General features: G+C 38.9%; 2 protein-coding genes across 2 annotated transcripts in view; one reads left to right on the top strand and one right to left on the bottom strand.

The window, feature by feature from the left end:
• The window catches only part of CFAP43 (cilia and flagella associated protein 43), a 42629-nt gene extending 26934 nt beyond the window's left edge, over positions 1–15695 (top strand). Inside the window, exons 22-39 of the mRNA XM_036386120.2 lie at positions 186–290; positions 1009–1119; positions 1742–1945; positions 2806–3012; positions 4185–4274; positions 5000–5077; positions 5897–6022; positions 6581–6700; positions 6781–6888; positions 8114–8200; positions 8500–8588; positions 8959–9160; positions 9924–10036; positions 10502–10658; positions 11506–11670; positions 13622–13702; positions 14611–14764; positions 15405–15695. Of these exons, the coding sequence (XP_036242013.1) occupies positions 186–290; positions 1009–1119; positions 1742–1945; positions 2806–3012; positions 4185–4274; positions 5000–5077; positions 5897–6022; positions 6581–6700; positions 6781–6888; positions 8114–8200; positions 8500–8588; positions 8959–9160; positions 9924–10036; positions 10502–10658; positions 11506–11670; positions 13622–13702; positions 14611–14764; positions 15405–15562 (2355 nt within the window). The 3' untranslated portion in view covers positions 15563–15695. The remainder of the gene's footprint in view (positions 1–185; positions 291–1008; positions 1120–1741; positions 1946–2805; positions 3013–4184; positions 4275–4999; positions 5078–5896; positions 6023–6580; positions 6701–6780; positions 6889–8113; positions 8201–8499; positions 8589–8958; positions 9161–9923; positions 10037–10501; positions 10659–11505; positions 11671–13621; positions 13703–14610; positions 14765–15404) is intronic.
• Positions 15696–17325: 1630 nt separating this feature from the next.
• On the bottom strand, positions 17326–21314 carry SFR1 (SWI5 dependent homologous recombination repair protein 1). Its single transcript, XM_036386121.1, has 4 exons — positions 20940–21314; positions 19425–19521; positions 17949–18335; positions 17326–17803 (listed from the first exon to the last, which is right to left on the bottom strand). The coding sequence occupies exons 2-4, from the start codon at positions 19518–19520 to the stop codon at positions 17612–17614; spliced, it is 675 nt and encodes a 224-aa protein (XP_036242014.1). The 5' UTR covers position 19521; positions 20940–21314; the 3' UTR covers positions 17326–17611.
• Positions 21315–22374: the final 1060 nt, after the last annotated feature.

Below are 22374 nucleotides of genomic sequence, written 5' to 3'. Positions count from 1 at the left end.
CTAGAAAATGATGCCTTCAGTACTATGCAGATAGTTTTTGGAGAAGATAGCAGTGAAAGTCTAAGATGATGAAATATTGATAATTCATTTCATTTGTTAGTCTTCTTTCAGTAACTCAGTGCAAATTGTCCATATTTTGTTACTTTGCACCACATCTTGTTATTTTCTCTTCTTTGTCTTGAAAGGCGAGGAGGGAGATTGAGATGGAGATTTTATCCTACTGCTATTTGCAGGATTTAATCAAATTTGAGTGCTGGGATAACATGTGTGTAAAAGAACGTGCAGTTAAGGTAACCTCTGCTTTCTAAGACATTTTCTGCAGTAGTTTATTTATTCCTTAAGGTACAGAGACAAAATAACACATTTCTGATTTGCTTATGGTGTGGGAAAAACTTCACTCCTTCCCAAGGCTTGGGGAAATCTTTTATTCTGTTAATTTTGTCTGAACCTGATGGATTTTACCTTCTAAAGTGGAAAGTAGTCCTGATAAGCAAAGAGGGAACTCTAATTCCTTGATCTCAGACAATATATTTATACATTATTGCTAAAAGGAGAAGTAAATACTATTTTTCTTTGTCAGGCCATATGACTTCGGCTACAGAGAACACAAAGGCAAAATTTACCCCTGATTTTGCCTATTTTAAATAGAGACAGATGAGTCAAACTGATTTATCCCAAGGGTAGTGAAAGACCAAGTCATTTTACAAAAAAAACAAACAAGCTAGTTCTGGTTTAATTCTGTGAATGAAGATGGATAAAGAGACCACACCCATGGATTATATTTTAAAATACAATTTTAATGCACAGGTGACAGAAGAAGATGGAAACATCACAAAGCAATGTATTAAATACAACGTATTTAATACATTGTCTGTACTAATTGATCCTCAGTTTTATTCCTGATTTGAAGCAGTCTGTAACTGTTTAGCATTCAGGTATTGAACAAATGAACTGATAGAAGCATTAAGAACTTCTTACTTTGGGTTTTTTTATTTTAAATTTGAGCAGTGCTTCCATACGGACTGTGAAGTGAGGAATTTTCCACTGAAGGAACGTAGTAAAGAAGAGCTGGAAACTTTGAATGAAGTTCTCCAGTTAAAGCAGACAGCTGATCTTCAGGTACAGATCATGATCTTCTCAGCTGGCATTTTATCACTTCTTTATCTAGTTACATTCCTAAGGCCCATTTTCTTGCTCTAGAAGTTGACCAAAAAATTTAAATACATAAATAAAGGTGAAATGTTGTTTAAAAAAAAAGTATTAGTCTTAAATAATCACAGAATAGCTGAGGTTAGAAGAGCCCTTTGGAAGTTATCTAGTCCAGCATTCCTAGAGCATTTAGTCAGGGCTATGCCCAGTGAGGCTTGCAATATCTCCATGGTGAAAGAATCCATAAGCTCTCTGGGCTACCTTTTCTCATGTTTGACAACCTCCACAGGAAAAAGAACCCCCCAAGCCTTCTCCTGAGGGTAGACCATTCCAGTTCTTTCAGTCTGTCCTCACATATAGAACGTTTAAAATCTTTACTGATATTAATGCTCTATCACTGGACTTATTTCAGTATTCCCAGTGTTGTACTCGGGAACCTACAAATGGACCCAGTATTCCAGATATGATAATTTCAACTTGTATTATTTTGATCACTGAGTTAATTGAAGAATATAACCTCTAGAATTTTCTTCATTGTGTGCCACTGGATCGTGTACAAACTTAACACAGTTGCCATGTTTCTGATGTGCAGGCTCAGAAGAAAAATCTTGACTCTGAGACTGCTTTATCTGAGGAAGAAGGAGAGAGGGCAGCAGGAGAAGTGGCTAATAATGGTGCACCTCTCTGCCTCAATGGAAGTCTGAGCTCTCAGTATGGTGGGAACACATCTATCCTATACCACCAGTGTGACCTGCACACAAAGGAGCAGAAACTCCATCAGACAATATTATTGAAGGTGATATCTTCTGAAACCTGTCCTACTGCAGTGACACTCATGGATCTGTTGGCTTTTGCACCAGTCACAGACAAAGGCTGATACATGCACATACTGCTGTGGCTTTGCCAGCTTGGGTGTGCAAGAACAAGATTTTATGAAATTGGTTATCCAGTTTCAGGGTATCTGTATCCTTTTCACGGCGCATTTTAGTAAATTGACACAGTAAGAGAGACATGCTTTACCCTCTGTAAAGTTCTACTTTTCTTTGTTGAGATCAATTCTTTATGCTAAAAGAAGAATTTATCCACTAAGAATACATGCTTTTTTTAGATGATTATAAGGTCTGAGGTGTTCTTAAAAAGTCAGTTTCCAATGTTTTTTGTTTAATGGGCACATTTTACTTACATGCAAGCATATTGAAACTGCAGGTTGCATCAGGAATGTATATCCTTTGCTCTGCCTCCCTGCACCTGTGATTTACAGTCTCTAGATTTACAGGTCATATGTTTTTTTCTTTGAAGCTCCTCCTTCTGTCACCTGGAGAGGGCCAAAAAAAAAGCAAATAGAGGAGGCTAATTTTTTATCTAGCTTTGCCAGCAGCATGTTTCTTTCAGACTCTTTCTTAAATGCCAAATGTATAGAAGAAAATGAATAAAAATTTCTAGGAAAAAAAAAAAAAGAAAAAAGAGATCATCTGCCTAAGTACTTTTAACAAACTTGAACTCTCTGCTTACAATTTTCACAAAAAGGTTTTACCATTTATTTCCTTGTCACACACACAAATACATTCATGATTCTGATGGCTTGAGGAGTACTTGAGGATTAGTATATAAACATGGATGGATGTGACAGTACTGTTTCCTTTTTTGGTATTCCAGGATGTCATTTACAAAGTGAAGGCTGCTTTTAATGAGGAATTTAACATAGTTTTACAAAAAAAGGAGCAGGAGATAGCACGAGTGAAAGAAAGAAACCTGAAGATCCAAGAAATCTTGGAGCAGCTTGACCTTCAAGTGGAATTGTGGGAGCCAGGCCTTACAGATGATGAGATGCCAGAGCGAGTGCTCACCGTTCAGGATTCAGAGGTGTCTGAAAAATGCATCTTTGGAGTTGACCCATTCAAACCCAGCTTTCTAATTCTTGTCATTTCCACACATTGTGTCAGTACTGAAAAACCTTCAAGCAGATGTGTCTGTATACTTAAGATCATCTTTTTGGCCCATTTTCTTCCCTTTCCTTTTTAGGGAGAAAAGCCTTAATAAGTCAATCTGAAATGAAAAATGTATGCAAACTTAATTTATTGCTGTTAAAAGTTTTCAAAATGCCCATAAATTAGATAAAGTTCTTTGTTCTTGACATTCAAACCAGGCTTTTAGGAATTGCTTCCATAGTTAAGGGTTTCTCTGTTTTCTCTGAGTGCCATTTTGAAACAAAGTAGTTTTAAACGAAAAATCGAAGTATTAGAGCATACTTAGTAATGTACTTAAAAATTCAATTAATTATTTGCAAAGAAAAAGCGTATTCCTTATGCAATAAATTCCACTGATCTTATCTGCTCATGTGATCAATCTTTTCCCATTTTTCTTTGCTCTCTCACCAGTCCATGTTATCCCACTGTAAGAGAAGGCATACACAAAACACAACTAATAGCAACAAAAGTAATGGTGGTTTATATTTTAGGATATTTAAATGTAGTTTCTGTTGCTGTTCAAAAGGAGAATTTTCAACTTGAGGAATATTGTCATAGAACAGAGATACAGCAAACATTGAGAATTTGTATTACACCATTGTCATGGTTTAACCCCAGTCAGCAACTATGCACCACACAGCTGCTCACTCACTGCCCCTTCTCACCAGGGTGAGGGAAACAGTTGGAAGGGTAAAAGTGAGAAAACTCGTGGGTTGAGATTAGAACAGTATCATAACTGAAATAAAATATAATAATAATGACTACAATGATAATCACAATGTAATCAACGCAATTAAAACATAATCATAAATGCAATTAAGAGGAAAATAATGAAAATAGAAAGGAATAAAACCCAAGAAAAACAATTTATGCAAATGAAAAACAACTGCTCACCACCAACATAGCAATGCCCAGGCTGTGGGATGCACTGTACACCAGCTACTTGGAAGAAAATTAACTCCATCCCAGCCAAAACCAGGACTACCATTCTTCCAAAGGTTCTTAGTCCCTGTGATCACATTTGGAGAAAAGAACCCTGATACAAACTTCTTCATTTTCTGCCTTCAGATTAAAGCTGAGAAATACATGACTCAAGAGGAGAAAGAGCAGGCAGAAATGCTGGCTAAGCTTGAAAGGGAAAGACGCCTTGCTGCTACAGTAAGTAAAGAAACATCCCTTTTACATCTCCATTGTCTCTGTTTAAGCTGGTTCATTATTGCAGCACTGAAACATTCCAGTAATGTGCTATGGGAGAATAAATCTAAACTGGTAGGTATTGATGATATGTGCCTCTTCCTTATTATTATTATATACAATCAGAACTACATAGGTCAGCTGGGGGAAGAAAAGATAGAGTGTTAGACTCACAGTCTTTAAACATGTGGTTAGGGGCAATATAAAATACCATATCAGATGGCTGGCAACTAGATACATGTCCAAATGCATGCCTCTCCTCAACCAAGATCTTTTTGCTTGATCTGTGTTTGTTGATTCAGCAGCCTCTGTTCTCCATGGTTCAGTCTAGAAGACTGTAGTGCTTTCCTCTGGCTTTAAAATGCATCTGTAAAAAAACTGAGATGGCTCTGGCCCCAAAACAGATGCAGAATTACAACTTCCTTCTTCATAGCTTGTTGGCCAGGAGTAACCTATGCCTGTGTTCTTTCCAAAACTGCCAAAATGGCAGTTTTAGTAAGTTATTTGGCATATGAGTAACTTTACCAGAAAAAACTGAAACATTTGGCATTTTCCACACACGTCCCCAAAAAGCATCAATCTGCTTTTACACACTGATAATCTAGAGGTGAACACTGTTATCATCCCCAAAACTAGAAATTGCTACACTTCCTTTTGTACCTTCAAATATTTTTTGTGGTTCTTCCCAGGATGATGAAAGACTGCGTGCTCTTGATGACATGATGGGTGGAGTGCTGGAACTCAGGAGGGAAGACATTTTGAAAATGGTGAGATGTGTTTCTGCCATGTCCTTTAGCAAACCTGTGGGCTCTTCTGGCAGTGTGAAATTCAACCAGCAAATATCTCCAACCTCAGTGACCAAAAAAAGCTGGAGAACTGTAGAATTGCATTACGACCAGAGAGACTCCATGAGAGAGCATACACAGAAAAATACCACAAGATTCTACTGCCTGTGTAAAATTACCTATCAGCAGCTGTTCCTATCACAGTGGAATACTGTGGAACATCATCTATTTAATGTACATCTAATATATTACCATTATAACACCTATATTGCTGGGGGAAGGCTGTGATCTTACAGAAAAACAGTATGTTTCATTTAACTCACCACATATAGATAGTGCAGCAATAGAGAAAGGAAAGGATGTGAAGGAGGGCCACAGAAAAAGGGTGTGGCAGACCCAAGCAGGCCTCTGAAATCAACCTGTTTTGGAATATTAGGACTCCACATAGAAGCTTACATGAGCATGGAGTTAGGTTTGGGGTTCTGAAACAGAAAATGTGGTGTATCTCGCACTGACAGTAGTTTTTGAGTACCAAATTCTTGTATTTTGCAAGATCCAGTAGTGAATTCCTGTAAGCCAGTGAGTCTACATATATATATGATATATATACAATATAGATACACTAAAATTACTGGTGCAAGTAACAGACCAAAGCAACAGAATATATGTGTTACTTTGACTTAAGACTTGTATCTTACTAAGAAATACCTTTTGTTAAATTTAGTGCATGCTGTAGCTTCTTAGTGTGCTGATGTAGACTAAATATTGCTTTTTAAGCATTTTATTCTTCAATACTTCCAGGATATTCCTCCACCTGATTTTTTATCCAGACCTGAGGATCTTTGGACTGAAGAAGAAAAGAAAGTATTTGAAGAATATGAAAAAAAACTCAGTGAATTGAATGAAGAAAAAGAAGATTATAGACAGGTAAATTAAAATGAGGAAAAGATGGGTTTGTTCACAGTGCTCATGACCAAAGCTTCCAATCTTTCTCAGAAGCAACTTCTAAAAATGAATGCTAATAAATAGGATAAACTAAGAATAAATGATCATCAAAGATCATATGGCATATTAAATAAATAATAATAAATTAAATAAAGACAGAATCAGGCAGTCTCCACTTATAACAATTACTATGGGCAAAACCCTGTAAAAGATGTGATATCCTAAGGTAACTTTCCTTCACAAATGTACCAGTATTTCTCAAATGTGTTTTTTCAGGTTCATTCCCAGAGTTGCTGATGCCATACAAAAATAATAAAATTATATTTATTCTTCAAAGTGGTATTGGAACAACATAACTTTGTAGCCTGGCAGAACTCTCTTTCCAAACAAGTAATTTCTGTGGCCTTTTGGCTGAATTATACATTTCTATATTGTGCATTCTCCATCATCTCATATATATAGATATATATCGAGAGAGACATAAAAAATTACTTGTTCCTCCAGATGTAATATTGCTGCTCTTGTCCTTGCCTTCCCCAGTTTCTGAGAAATGAATGGAACAAAATTGAAGCTTCCATCAAGGAAACAACACAAAATTTTGATGAGATTGTCCGCAAGCTCTCTGAAAAGAAACTGAAATCACAGATGGTCATCTACCAGGTATTGCAAAAAGCATTAATTTTTCATCTGTACCTCTGTGCAGCAGAAATTTTAACTTTTTTATTATAATCATTTCACAGGAAGAACTCAAAATAGTCAATCTCATTTACACTTTACTGTTGGATGAAGAGTTGGACACCAGAGAAGCTGGACTTCATAACTTCCTTATGAAAAAGAAGAAAGAAAAAGTAGGTTATCATTTGGAATGCTGTTGTTGGGAGTAATGTAATGTTTAAAGTACAGTTTCATGTGAAGTCTGCTCTTTCCAAACCAAAATCTTGCCATAAACGACTTTCTGACAATTTACAGTCTTTTTTTTTTCAATTTGTAAGGGTGACATACATTATAAATACTTCTGGTTTTCTTGATAGGTTCTCAGCTCAGTTTATCTGGAGTTCTTTGGTAAAACTTCATACATTCAGAAGGGCATGCTGCTACATATAATATAATACATTTGTTTGCTACATATAATATTCTTCTGTACCTGGTATCAAGCTAAAAGTACAGCAGTAGGTCTAGGTTTCAATGCAAGTCTCTTACTGTGATGGTCTGCAGGTTGCTTCTGGCTTTTGGCACAATATTATCCCATTTGCCCACTTTGTCTTCATGGAGCCGTTCCTCAGATAATAAATATACTGCTGCCTGCACATGTCAGCTCTCCTGCTCAGCCTGTGCAGAGCACTGTGTGTTTGGAGCTGCCAGCAGCCCCTTGTGAGCTGCAGGGAGGGATTCCAAACAGGCATCTAGCCCCCACCACTGAATTGGCTGGACTAGTTTTAAAGCCATCTGAGGCCAAGTGTATACCAGCTTACAATTTTCACATTTTTTTCCCCTCATTTTCTAAATGGTCCAATTGGTACAACTTTTGGTTCATGGAAACCCTCAAAAACTGTCACAACAACAAGTCTGTCATACAACAAAACTGTCTCCCCTGCAGAGTATTAGCATTTAACAGCCTCAATAAAACATGACTTTAGTATCCTGACACATAGCAGAACTCTGCCATGACAATGGTTAAATTGCATTCTAAAGTTAAGAACTCTCCACTGAACAATATTTGAGATTTTTTGACTGGTCTTACCTGAGATGACATGAAAGTAAAGAGAAATCTCTATAGAAAAAAGGTATCAACATACATAGTTACATTCAATGTTTCAGAAGGCTTGTAAGCATTTCTTAAAAGCCTTTTGAATTTGTTGCATTCTTAAGCAGCAGTTTGTTTAATTTTACAGCTCTTCATCTTCTAGCAGTATGTACAAGTTACAACTGAAGAAGGCACTGTATGGTTACTTAAAATAGCTCACAAGGTTATCTCTAGAAATAAGAAGGTGTGAGCTTCATCACTGTATGTGAATAGCCATTCACTGCTTCTGCTGGCTTTTTCATTCCTGAAATCATTTGGTTTTACTATAGGTCAAGGGTGCCAGAAAAATCCTGACTGCAAAACATGCTGTTGAGGCTTGCACAGGCCCCTATAAAGAGGCATTACATGAAGAGAAGGTGAGACTTTTGAAAACACAAGGAGTTTCAGAATTCAGAGTTTCATTAAAAGTTAATGTTGCATCTTCATAATGAGAAGAATGTACTGCTCTGTAAGCAAGAGTTCTGGCCAATTCACTGATCAATGAAATTAGGCAGTAAAGGACAGTGTGTGCATAGAAGAGTTTATAAAATATTCCTGTGATGTTTGGGAGCACTTGCAAAAGCACTGTATCCTGTATTTCTAAGATATGGGCAAGTTGATGCTTTTTAAAAAAATAATATTTTGGTAACAAGAAAGCTTTCTTCCCCACCCCCAGAACCTGGAACATGGTTTTATGAAGCAGTTTGCTCATACACCTGGCAATCTCTTTGAGGAGCTTTTACAACTTTACAAACTTCGACCAGAGTAAGATCCCCTCTGATTCCATTGTTTAAATACTAATATTCCTTGTGAGTCAAGAATGAGAATACTATTTATTCTAATAGTCTAAATTGTACTGCCTGCTTTTTATGGGATAGTTACCAATAGCTAATTTCCCATCACACTAAAAATTGCTATTTTGAATATACATTTCCTTATTTACTCCCCAAAATCTATTTTAAATGCAATCTAAGCAATCATCAGGTTCCAAGACAATATTCTTATTTTATATAGTCTTATCTATTTGCTTTTTGCAAGAGATTGTGAGTATGAAACATTCTGTGTCTTTTGTGACCTTCTGCTATGCAACAGAAAATGCAAAGTACATCCTGTCTGTGCTCTGTTTGTGCTCTAGGACCCCGGATACAGAAATCCTCCTTGACACAGCTAACCCCTATGTGAAGGGATCACCTGAGGATTACCAAGGTGCAGTTTCCCTTTTAATGAAAGCCATGGATGAACTGGATAGTCCTGAGCACATGCCTAGTGGCTTAGACCAGTCTATGTGGGAACATTTTTGTCTAGCTAGAAGAAATAAAATGGAGAGCGAGGAGCTGGTATGTAAAATTCTTTATTTTGCCCATATACTTCTTGATATTTTTGAGTCTTAAACTGTAGTGGAGTTCTCATGTAGAGTCAAGCTAGTGGTGAAATAACAATGCAGGGTACATATACTCCATTGGCCTTTGAAAGTTTGTTCTGGCTACATTCAATTCAGAATAACAGGTGAACCTGTTCTCTAGTTCTAGCTGTAGTTCTTCAGAGGAAAAATTAGCATATTAATATGGATAGATTTGATCAGAATGATTGTGACCTTGATATGGTTTCATTAAAAATAAAAACACATCATTTTCCTTTTCTCTATCCATACCAAAAAAACCTATAAGGTATTTGATTCCCATTATCTGTTGAAGTCATCCTCTCCCATAAGCATTCTACACTTGCATCAATGCATTCCAATATTTTTTAGACTATAAAGAGCAATTCTTAACAAAAGATGGTTCTGGAATTATAAAAACATGAATTAATAAATCTAAATTATCCAGAGAGACAGATATACGTGAAATTTGACCAAAAGAGAAGAAAATATGATTTCCCTCCACATGAATATTCATATATGAACAAATAATTTCCTGAGCATAGTATAAGGCTTAACCTTTATGTCTTATATGCTGTACTGAGATTCTCAAAATACTGGGCTGCATATTTATATCTAAAGATATCTTCTTAAGAACTTGGCTTTTCTGTCCTCAAAGAAGCTTGCCCTGACATACTGACAAAGTTGAAAAGGTTGGGAATGTCACAATGTTGCTTGCCTAGGTGAAATGGAAGGCCCTAGCACTGGCAGAGATGCAGGCCAGTCTCCATAGAAGAACGGAGGAAAATGATAAGATTAAGTCAGAATTGGAGAAAACTTTCCAAGAACTCACTTGGTAATTTTTTATCTTTTCCTATGTTCAGCTGATCTTTAATACTCCACTAACAGAGAACCAAAAGTTACTAACAAAATTATTCACTTCTGTTCTCCTGCACTCTTTTATCTAGGTTTCATAAATTTCAAAGTAAAATATAAAGGAAAATGGGCCCTGGCTGGAAGTCTCTTGTGTTTTCTTTCCAATTGATCTTAAGATTGCATTTCAGTAATGACATTTTCCCCAGAACATTGCTAGTGTATGTTAAACGGAATCCAGTGCTTGAAAACTTTATTTATATATATACCATAAGTTCCAGATTTTGTAGTCACTTCAGCAGCAAACCGAAGACAGAGTCTGGAACAGAGTAAGCCCTACATGAACATACCACCTGCCAGTAATAAATATAAACTTTGAGAATCATGGGAGGATTTCTGTAATCCTCTTGAAATCACTAAATACTGTTTTTGTTTTTTGCCATCCTAGGCTGAAGGAGGAGAAGATGAAGCTTCAGCAGAATTTGATTGTCCAGTTTTTGCTAAAACAAGGACAGGTGGAATTGGATAGTACTCAGATCCCAGACTACAGTGATGCTGTTCTCATTGATAGGAGTGTTGTTGAGGAACTGAATTGCACTGTTGCGGTAATTTACATTATCTGGAGGAGATTTAAGCTTCCTAAACAAATGTATTGTCCTTCAGGGGCTCAGCTTTTTCTCCAGTCTGACATCTAGTTTCAATTCATTACAACACACCAGCAGGCTCAATTGTAATCTAGAAGCTATTAAGCATTCTCTAATGTCTCTTCTCATGATGTAGAGATTGCAGTGCAGACTGCTTTCTTGATGTTTGATCAATACAGTCCAGGTCAATGAAATGGTGACAGTCTTTAGACACACCATCACTTACACATACATTGTAACTAGAAAATGCTAATATCATGGGCACCAGTCTAAAAATTCCCTTGAGGCAAACTTACAGCCATGTTAAGAAGCATTCAAATAGTGGCTCACATAAATTTAAAAATTCATAGTTTCTTATGTAAAGTGAAATTGGTGATGATACTTAAAACAGTTTTTCATACCCTCATGAAATGTTCTTTTTTAAGACATTCTAGCTGTACAAAAATTGTCTTTTACTGCTATTGCACAAAGCCTTCAGTAACATATGCAAAATACCTTAAACAGAGCAAGCTTGTATTTTGTAGACCTAAAATGCCTTTCCATTCTTGTGTAAGATAGATACATGGGGCGAGATGTTAGTTGTCATTTTCTTCATCTATTTCTATGATCTAAGGCTGTGACACAGAGCATAAAAGAGAATGAACTTCCTTAAAAGATAACCATCTGGAGCAAAGTCTGGGAAGAGGCATGCAGTATATAGCATGTTTAATTGACTAAAATTATGACTTTGGAAACTTGCCCATCTTGTTGCAAACAATTATTCCATTATCTGTTAAGTGTGTTAATTAAGATTGATCTATTTTTTTAGGCTCAAGGAGAAAAAAAAATTACTGCCATGGTAGAATTTAAGGACTTCTCTAAAGGGATAATACAGCTGGAATGGGAACACAAGAAAATGAAAATGCAGATACAAGATCTGAAAGAGAAGGCTCGGGATATTGTAATCCTACCTATTTCAAAAGATTGCCAGCTAGTGAGTTGCTTTTTCTGATTTATATTTCAACTGTAGAAAATTATGCTGCCTATACCTATAAGAAAGATCATTTATATTTATACCTCATAAATCTCTTATTGCCAGAGAAACATGATTCCTAATAGGTCAGCAATTCAGCTTTCAAAGGGAAGTCTTACTCATGAGATTGAGCAGTGATGAAATTCTTTGGGATGTTACAGTGTTAAATTAAGGCAAAATTAGCCCTAACTCTTAGTGTTTCAAAATTGGCGTTGAATAAGGAACCAGAATTTTGCAGCCACAAGGAACAGATCTCTTAAATCGAGCAGTCCTTTTTAAGTGGAAGTCTGAGGTGCCCCCATCTGGTATCGCACAGGCATTTTTTAACTCTGCTCTGCTCGGAGCCTGAGGTTCCTGGGGGAGCCTCAGCGTGTCCCACCCTCTCGCTGCCATTCGCTGGCCCAGCAGCAGAGCAGGGAGCTGTGCCCTGCCCGGCAGGCAGGAGGGGCAGCCAGCAGCATGTCAGCACCGACACAGCTTCCAACAAGCCCAGCTGGCAGGTCAGGAAAAAGAGGTAAAGGCTGTGGGACACAGCCAAGGATACCACTGGGAGAAGAAAGGAGGAAGAAGAAAGGTTGTAGAGAAAGCCTGGGAATATTGCAGTATGGGGTGTAGAAGACTGTAGGGAAAACTTACAGTCATATGCTGATGACGTGGGTGGCATGAAGGTTTGGAGTTGGGATGTTGAAGGATGGGTAGGCTGAAGATACAGCAGTGGGGACAGCTGTAAAGCACAGGGGAAAAGGAAAGGGTTGGACAGCAGGTAAGGATATTGCAATTCAATCAAAGGATTAGAAGAAAATTCAAAACATGTTTTGCTTAATCTTCATTTGTATTGCTGCTCTACAAAATGCTTGTTCTGAATCACAGCCACAGGACTTTCATAACTAACACCAATCACCAGAACAGCTTTCCAGAGGTGCTGTGTTAGTGCATTGAAAAATTCTTGTGGCAAATTTATCACCAGTGTTGCCATTAGCTCAGTTCATTAAACTGATGAGCAGAGCTCTTGCCCTTCAGAGAGTTAAGCTGCCCATAGTAAAGGGATTTAACAGTTTAATCAGAATTTGAATGCCCTGAGGGAATTGACTTAGGTCACTTTTTGATTAGAAATATAGGGTTAGTGGGGAAGACAAGGTAACAGATACCCCAACAACAGGAATAGAAAGAAAGATGGCTTATAAAAATGTGTGTGAGCAAGATTTGGAATGAGAGCTGTTAATGAAGCAGTGAGTGAAAGAATTTTAATCCTATAGGCAAGGAGCCCCTTCTGGGTCTTTCCTGTTTCTCCTCCTCTAACTAGAACAGTTACAGGATTCTCCCTGTCACTTTGGTGGGACAGTACTCTGGAAAGATGAATCTACATCTACAGGAACCTGTCTACTGTCTGTTATAGATCCATAAAACATTATGGGGTTTACCATTTGTCATTTGATAAAGAGGTATTTTAGTAGCAGTGTGGTCAAGGAAAAAATCAATACATTCTCTGATATGTCAGTTACTATGCAAATAGAACAATAAAAGAAGTAAGAATGATTAGGAAGCCACTAGACAGAAAACTATAATTTTCTTTAGCCTAAAGACAGAGTGTCTTAGGCCTCCACCTATGTTAGCTTAGATTACAAGCAAAAGCATAGCTTGGGGTTTTTGACAGCCTCAGCATACTTGTTTGGCCCTTGTTTCCATTACAAATATATAATAGATAACATCCTTTTTAACAGCTGCACAGTCTAGTACTCCCACAGCATCCAAGCATATCCTTACAAGGTCCATTTATGATCACTAGTAAGCTTTACCACTGCAGAATTCCAGTGTTTTGAGTTTCACATCACAATGATTTTCTTCATTAAAGGGTGGAATTGTTGAGAATGAACAGGCATAAGATAATTTCTTTCTGGTTTTATTTCTTCAGTTCCTAACTGTGCATAACTACGACACCCACATTGCTCAGCACCTGGCAGGGATGGAGCAGAGCCTCGGTGTCATGGATAAGGTAAATCCAAGGGAACCACCACATCTGAGAGACACAGATATATAGATATAAATATATCTATATATCATGTATTTGTCCATCTGGCTTTCAATAGTTTCCTCAACTTGAGCTGTGCTGTCTACAACAGCAGTTCTCTAGTGTTTGGAAGCAGTCATCACACATGGATTGCTGCAGAGATGAAGCCTGTCTTCTTGCTCTGTTACTGGAATGAAATACTTTCCTATCCTGAACATCTGAATGCAGATGTGCTAATCATTTCTTACACAGCACTGCCTATAAAAGTCACTCCTCCATTCCTAATGAAGCATTCTTTCCATTTTCACTGTTTAATGTTTCTCTCCAGGAGCACCAGCCTGTTCAAAATATCCCTCCTCTTTGTATTCAAAATAAGAGACACAACAATCTGATTTGCTGGCTGCTTCATGTATTTCATCATTCAGATTATGACTGCCCTTTTTTTTAAAGTGATTTCACTGGATTTTCTCCAAGTTGTGCAAGTTGGCATCAGCTTCCTCTTCCTCTTCAAGCTTTAGTATTTATCTTGTCCCTTTACAGTCCATCCATCAGCTTCAGCAGCTTAGAGCATGTCCTTAACTCACTGATTCCATTGACTTCCTTTTCTCCATTTGCCTTTCAAGTTTTATCTTTAATATCTCTTTTTTTCCTGACCTATACCTCTTTATTCCTTGGCTGCTCCTTAAATTAGAACTCTATAAACTGAGATACCATCTGTGAAAGACACTTTCCAAAGTAAAGCTTATGATGTGCTACTAGTCAATTCAACATACATTAGAGTTTATCAAGGTACTACAGAGTACTTAAAATTATAACTTTTTATAATTATAAATTTGTCTGAACAGTTTTTGTATGACCTCATATATTTTCTTTATTCATCTCAAAATGGACAGTTGCACAAGAAGAATGTGAAAAACCATCAGAAAAAAGTCAGAGAGCTGAAGAAGTGCATCCGTCTGAAAGAGCAGGAGAACTACGAGCTCAGCCTGCAGCTGAAGGAAATGCTTGTCTCTGTGTCAGAAAGGATGCACATCTTCGAGGCAGCTGGTGAGTCCAGTGGCACTTAAGGCACAGGCAAAGAACATTCAGAAAATAAATCCAAGGCTGGACAGTGCTGTTCTCCACCATCAGCTGAGGGGCAAGGAATGCCTGTCTGTTACTGTATGAGCACAATGAGCAGAGTCCTTCCTGCCAAAACCTACCATGGTTACTGAAGAGTTACCTGGAGACTCTTGTGGCTCTTGAACCAAAGCTAGCTAAATTCCTGGAAATGTCCAAGTCAAAATATTACTGTCATTAATGACTTCATTAGGCAACATGCTTTCATTTTTTTCTGAGAGCTGTTCAATGGGCTTCTTTCCACCCTTCCAAGAGAACAGAGGAAGTAATGTGGAGCTAAGAATAGCATTCACTATTAGGAAAACTTACAGAGATCTTTCCACTAGTGGAAAACAGTCACGGATTTGCAACACCGTGGGTACTTGGTAGAAGCTAAAGAAAGCATGCCCAGTGCCTTTTTGAAATATTTTGCTTTATTCAGTACTAAAAGGCTTTTAAGTCCAACTGCGAGCCTTTTTTTTAAATGCTTGCCTATTTATACAAAATTGGGATAACCCCAGGACAGGTCCCATAGAGACCACACATCCCCTATGAGCACAGGCTAACACTAACACTTTGTTTTCTGCAGACACACGGGATATTTCTGAAAAGATCACAAGGCAGCGTTACCGAGAGATTGTGAAGCAGAAATATCTACGGAACCTTATAAGGGAACAGGAAAAACAGCTTGCAGTTCTTCAGTCAGAAATTGAAAGCTGGAATCCAAGAACACTCCATATTATTTAAAAATCAGAGATGAATAATACCATGGTCTTATCTAAGGGAAAAGAGCTTTCACAGCTGATTCTTCTCCCTGAACTTTTCTTTCCACAAATTCTTTCTTCTGTAATTCCTTTAAATAACTTCCATTTGAAAGATGCACGGTTGTCTGATTTGTATTTTTTACACCTGGTCTTAACCCCATTATATTTCAGTTGATGAGTTTTATTTCTACTGGTTTTAGTATATAAACCATATAGCTCAGTACAGAAAACAACCATGTGTCCAACCTGGCCCCATCCCAAAGGCAGCTGTGCCTTATTGTGGTATAATCACCCACAGCCAGCAGGAACTGTGGCTGCTGCCATGGGCAGAATCACAGGAAAACCAGGTTTGGAAGCATCTGGCCTCCTGAAATAGTTGCTGGCATCTCTCACCCTTCTACACTGAGGTGTAGTGTATTTTCCACCAGCTCCTTCCATGACTGCTAAGAAAAATAAAGGACCTGTGATAAAGTTACCTACTGCTAGAGCCTGATCTACCTTCTCAGGCATTGTGTCCCTGCTTTTTATTTCACTGCTCCATGGTGTGGGTCAATCCTTCTCCTTTCATAAAGTCACATGACACCTAAACCCATTTCCTTGTAGCTTTGATACCTTAGCTTAAAATTCTACTATGTCAGTTGTGATCCTGTACATCTGTTTTTTTGCTTTGCCTTCTCTAACTGGGATTTGTAAGGATTCTAATTACATCTCACTTACTACAAGACCTTTTGCTTTCTGCTGAAACTGCCCTAGAAGCAGCATCATTCCAACTTCAGGGAGGAGAACTGGCCCCTGCACCAGGCACCATCATCTTTTTGCTCATGCCTAAAAATGCAGAGAAATAGTCCTTTAATACTCAAAATGTGATTTGCAATAAAGGCTGTTCTGCATTAATTCTCTCTGGACAGCAAGAGTCAGTATTCTCAAGAGCAAGCTGTAGGTATGGGCTGAAGTCTAATGAGCCTTACCAATGGTTAAAAGGTTCTGTATGATCTTTGATTTTCTCTCTTGCACTGTCTAAGAAATTACTCCCTTATTAAGGAAATAGGATATAGCACCTGCAAACAAAAGAGGTAGGGTAGAACCAATAAGAAAAGATTCCTAGCAGGGAAAGTTGTATAGTCATTAAGATTTATGTATTGTTACACTTGAGAAACAGTGATTTTAGGGAAAATAAAAAACAAAAGGTACCATGATGAGAAAATAAGCAATTTCAAGTTAAATAAAAACAACTTTCAAAAAAGGCATTTGTTGGAGAATAAATGGAATTGTAAAGATTTATTCAGCTTTATGATGCTGTATTTGAAGCAATCCCATTAAACAAGGCCTTGTTTTTCTTATTTATTTGAAGAGAGAAAACACCTTGGCTCTCAGATGCAGCAGAATAGAAAGTTGGTTTCAATTTTATGCCTTCCCTTCTATTACCTCAGGCTGTGGCAGACTGCTTATGAGACAGCAGCTCTGCAGAGACTGTCTGGACCAGAACCTGAAAGCAACTGCATTATGACACATTTTCCTCAGTAGGAGTTAAAGCTAGTGAAAACATCTTATCTCAGCTCTGGAATATTACCATCATGAAAATCAGTTATCTTCACTTAACTCACAAAATGCTGTCATTGGCACCAGGAAGACATGTAAAATGGGTCTATCTATAAACAAACTGCACTCATCCCCTTCTGAACATAAACAGAATTGACAATTTGAGTTATTTCAATACAAGTAACCATGCAGAGACTAATAAAAAAATTGCTTTCTACTTGTTAAACTATGACTTAATTTATTAAATAAAAATTCACTGACCAAGTCATTAAGGCAGATTCTCCAAAACATCATCAGTTTGATTTTGTTCCATTGAGTAATGCCTTTTACAGTGCCTACTGTATGTATGCACACAGCTTTACAAGTATCTGGAGAAAACCTCCTAACCCCAAAGCATAAAGTCCATTGTCTGACCAACACTTCTGACACAATCAGAATCTCTTCAGTCTTTTCTGCTTTTGTGCCTGTGCAAAGAAAGCTCTGCAGCTGTAGATTATGCATCTACAAAATCTTCTTCTGTTCTGCTGTAGTGCAGTAACTGGTCTTCTAGCCCAAAAGTGTCGATGAGCTGAGTGAGACTCACTTTCTTGCCATCTGCAGAAAAGGCCGACTGCAGCTCATACAGCATCAGCTGGGTGCTACTTCTCCACTTCTCTATCAAAGCCTGCAGCTCAGACAGGTTGTTCTGAAATTGGGACAGACAAAAAAAGTCATCATCTGCTGACATAAAGGGGGTTTTGATACCCTACAGATATTCTTATAAAATGCCTTAAACTGAGACAATACACAAGCACCACAGTAAAACCCCAGTGAGTTAAGTATTGCCTCACCTTGGATCGATACATCTTCACCATTTTGAGCCTACGAAGCAGCTCTTCCTTCTCCTGCACTTGTTTCTCCAGCTTTACTTTCTCTTCAAGGGACTGTTGCTGACCAAGACCAACCTGTATCACATCTGAATTCTCTGCTGATCCACAGGGATCACTCTCCTGTGAGGGACTTTTGAAACATGTACTTCCAGTGCCATTTCCTTCCAGGTTTTCAGAACCATCTTGTAACCTGGAACAGTCTGCACTGGTCTCTGGCAAGCACTCAGTGACAGCACCAGCAGTGTCTTTTTCTTTAGCGTCTATTTTGAGCCGCTTTGCCACTGTAAAATTGGCATTAAATGAACGTCTTGTTTTCCTTAATCGTTCCCTCAGAGCTGCACTCATTTGCTAAAAAACAAAATAAATAAACCCAGAAAACCCAGGTGTTCAGAATATTCTTAAATTTTCATCAAATCTCAAATAACTGTTTAGCAATCATTATTATTTACATAGAATGTGTAATATATTTAACTATCATTGTAAAGCCAGACTTCCTACTTCTCTGTATAGCCTTCAAAAACTTGAACAGAATCAATTTCTTCCTCTCACATGTATTTGCACACACAGCTGCAAGATATGGAAAGGTGTAGCTCCACATTCTCTTGGACAAAATCCTGTATTCTAGTGAGGCAAACTTACTCATCTAGTGTTTGTGTAAAAGAAATATAGAATAAAATTAGCCAAGTTGAAATATGCTATTAATTTCCCCTCTAGTTTAATGGAGGTAAGGGTTTAATGGAGGTATGTTCTGTATTCTAGAATATATTAGAAATACCTGTATAATTTTGACCTGTTCATGCTTCGAGATACTTCACAACCATCGAAAAAGATTTTTTGTTCTTCAAAATAACTATTTTTTATAATGTGTCTAACATTTTTCTCTAAAGAAATGCACTAAAATACGCGAGTGAGGGATTAGTTATGGAATACTTTCAAACCAGGCCAGTCCTGCAGATCTGGATGCTGAGTGTGACAGTATCACCATTTCACATCCCAGGATAAGACCAAAGCAGAGCTCAGCACTATGGAGAATATACAAACTGAAAGCATTGTACTTTGTTCCACTGCAGGCAGAAGTCACAGAAAGTCATCCTGCAAGCACAGCAACCCAGAAAACCAGGATTTGAGAAAACTGAAGATGACAGGTTAAAAGAAAAAAGCAAAAAATCCACCACACCCCCTATAGAGTATTTAAATTTATTAGTATGACATTGGGTTATGTTGCTCCATCACTTTGTATTCACAGCAAGCATCTGCATTTTCACAGCAAAGTACCCCAGGCACCTTCCTTACCTTCACAGCCTCCTAGCTAGAGGGATAAGGTGCCTGACTCTAGCCTTCCAGCAAGCAGCATCTCAGTGACTTCCTGGATCATTTCACAAGCATTTCTGTTACTATGAACAATCATATTATTGGAAAAGTAAGCAGTTTTCATACCTGTTTCCCTGAACTGGTCCCCTGTGCAGGTGGTGCCCCAGAATCCTTTGGAGTACTGCACAAAGATGGCAATTTATCCAGCACTGACTCTTCCATCCTGAGATGAATAGTTAAATGACAGAATGAATTATGGCTGTCATTGTCACCTGATTAGAATGAGCCCTTGGCTGCAGAAATGAGTAAAAAGCTCTAATATTAAATTCTAAGGCTTATTTTCTAACTGGCATGTTCAAAAAGGACATCTGCATAAGTCACACAACTGTTTCATGTGCTAAGTAACATCTTGCTTTGTGAACAGCTTTTCTTTGAGAGGATGCATGACACTATTAACTGTCATAAAATCCTTTACTATCCATTTTATATATTATTTTTCCCCTCACTCCTAAAGCTCTGTGGAGCCAGGAAGGTTTTTGTTGTCCACAGATATAAACAATTAATCTTTTCTATAGAACAATGTAATTGGGTATCCAGGTCTCTGAAAACAATCCAGTCTCATTTGATCCTTCTGGGGGGTGCTGCTTAAAAAAGTAATTACTCACACAGGTGGAAGTTTTGATTAACAGGAAACATCCCAAGCTCACTCAGAAAGGCACCTTAATTACACTGGTTAAGTCACACCTCCCAGCACGAACCAACTCCAAATCAATTTGGCAATGTTTAATTTCATTTAGCAATTGTGAACCACCTACTAATGACCAGAATGCAGCTGGAATATCAACAGCTATACCTCCACTCACCTGCAAATTGCAATTACAAGTTTTGAAACAGAAGCCTCTCAAGAATAAAATCCTGCAAACCAAAACCAGGCAACAGAGGGCTGGCACAAGGGGCTGCCTCTTCACAGATGAAAACTGCCAAAGCTTCCGTATGCCAAAGCCTTAATAGCCTAGCAACCCTGGTCTTCCTGGCTTGATACCAAAGGATGGAGGTCCTCATTTATCTTAGAAGTCAACATTCCTCCCCAGCTGTTCAAAATTGAACATATGGTACTCGATTAAAAAAAACCACAGACCTCAGTAAGGAGTCGAGTTAATTGGGTATTTTAGCAATCTATCGATTAAACAGGAAGCCAACAGCATCCATTAAATATAATCGAAGTTTAATACTATTATTTATTTTTGTAAGGAAGAGCCTAGAAAAAGCAACATCATTCTTATGCACACTGTATATCACAAATATGTTGTAGTCTTTCCAAGGAGCAAAATAATTTTAAGCCTAAGAGATAGCTTTAAAAAACCCAAGCAATCCTACGATTCTCTGCCTTTACTTTCTAAAGCAAATTCGTCTTTAAATGACCATAACTAATACTCTTTCCGCTGGTTTGCTAATGCTGCTACTTGGCAGCATATTCACACAGATCTCCTGCACTCTTAAAATCCTTTTCCTGTATCTTCGGCTAAGAATCCTTGGCATTCTCAACCAGTAATGCTGTTAACCACACAAAAAATCCTGTCCAGCAAGTAAAGAAAATCTGAGTTAGAAGGGGAAAAGACAATTTTGCTTTTCAGTACTTACTTGACTTTTGCACTTTGGGTACGTCTGTAACTACGTCCTCTGTTTTCCTGCTTATAGCTACGTTATATAAAGGCACTCACTCCTTTTACTGTCTCAACAACAAAAGGCTCTATTAACACTCAATACTTGTAACACTCGATTAACACAATACTATTAACACTCAAGCTTTTGCCTTGCTAGTTTTCCACCCGCAGAGAAGCAAGATGAACCCTGGGCAGCCCATAGGCACGGCCACAGACCTGTGGAGCTCGTTCTGAGGTGCTACACCCCAAAAACGCAGCCTCAGAGCCGACCCGCAGGGCTGAGGAGCAAAGTGAGGCCCCTCGGGGAGCACAAACCCCAAAGGAACGGGGAGAAAGAGGAAAGAACGCGGCGGAACCGCCCTTCCGTCCCCCGCTCCCCTCAGCGCTTCAACCTCCCGCTGCCGGGCAGGGGCGGCCCCGCGCCTGCGCGCTGCGCGTGCCCGGCGGCGCGAGCTGTTCGCGCCTGCGCGCGGCGGGAGGCGCTGTGGGGCTGACGGGCGGGCGCGGAACCTGAGGGGGATCGTGATCCCGGTCCCGGTCACGGTCCCGCGAGTGGGAAACGCGGAGCGTCCCCTGGGGCCTCGTAGACTTTCCTGTTGCATCTGGGCTTGCCAGGTGGTGCTGTGTCTCTTAGGCCAGCGTGCGCCCGCCACCCATATCTGGGGTCTGGGCCGAGGTCAGGTGTCACCTCACAAAATCAGTTAGGATGAAAAGATCATCGAATCCAACCTATGACCCAGCACCACCATGTCAGCTAGACCATGGCACCAAATGCCATGTTCAGTCTTAAACACTTCCAGAGGTGGTGACTCCAGGAGCTCCTTGGGCAGCCTGTTCTAATTCCACTCAACATTTCTATGAAGAAATTTTTCCTAGTGACCAACCTAAACCTTCCCTGGCCTAGCTGAAGACGATAAGACAATGTCCCTGGAAGTGTCCCTGTGCCAAGGAGGGGGATTCTGGCTCAGTCAGCATGGATAGCACAGTAGGCCCTTTTGTCACAGCCATGGGACTACAGCTCTCCAGCTCAAGCTGCAAAAGCCTTTATCCCAGGAACTGTCTCCTCACATAAGGGGAGAAAGTGTAACTGAGGGACTCACTGGGAGATGTGTGACCTGAGCAGCATTGTCATGGTTGTGGCAAAGAAGAGAAAACGAAGAAATTTGACTGGAGAAACAGGGAGATAGTGACCGTGACAAGGAGCAATCCCAGCTATGGCTGCACTGTGCAGTTCAGGATTAGAGAGCTCCCTGTCACTCAAAGGTGCTGCTGAAGCAAGAGTGATCTTCTGTCTCTATCAGCTGCACACCTGGCTTCCCCATGTGGATTTACTTTTCTCACAACTGATTTGTACAAAATGTTTTTCAGTTGTAACAGTCAGGACTGACAGGATGAGCTGAGGAAGCCATAGC

This window comes from Molothrus ater, chromosome 8 (assembly GCF_012460135.2).
Source record: "Molothrus ater isolate BHLD 08-10-18 breed brown headed cowbird chromosome 8, BPBGC_Mater_1.1, whole genome shotgun sequence".
Classification (NCBI taxonomy): Eukaryota; Metazoa; Chordata; class Aves; order Passeriformes; family Icteridae; genus Molothrus; species Molothrus ater.
Note: the sequence above shows the minus strand (reverse complement) of the source record. Positions and strands in the feature narration are given on the sequence as shown.

What these genes read in the sequence shown, in the direction of transcription:
- SFR1 (XM_036386121.1), bottom strand. Translation starts at nt 19,520, where the DNA reads ATGGAAGAGTCAGTGCTGGATAAATTGCCATCTTTGTGCAGTACTCCA. An exon ending in GGACCAGTTCAGGGAAACAG is followed by an intron (nt 18,336 to 19,424) that starts GTATGAAAACTG and finishes TTTGTTTTTTAG; the next exon opens with CAAATGAGTGCAGCTCTGAG. An exon ending in TGAAGATGTATCGATCCAAG is followed by an intron (nt 17,804 to 17,948) that starts GTGAGGCAATAC and finishes TCCCAATTTCAG; the next exon opens with AACAACCTGTCTGAGCTGCA.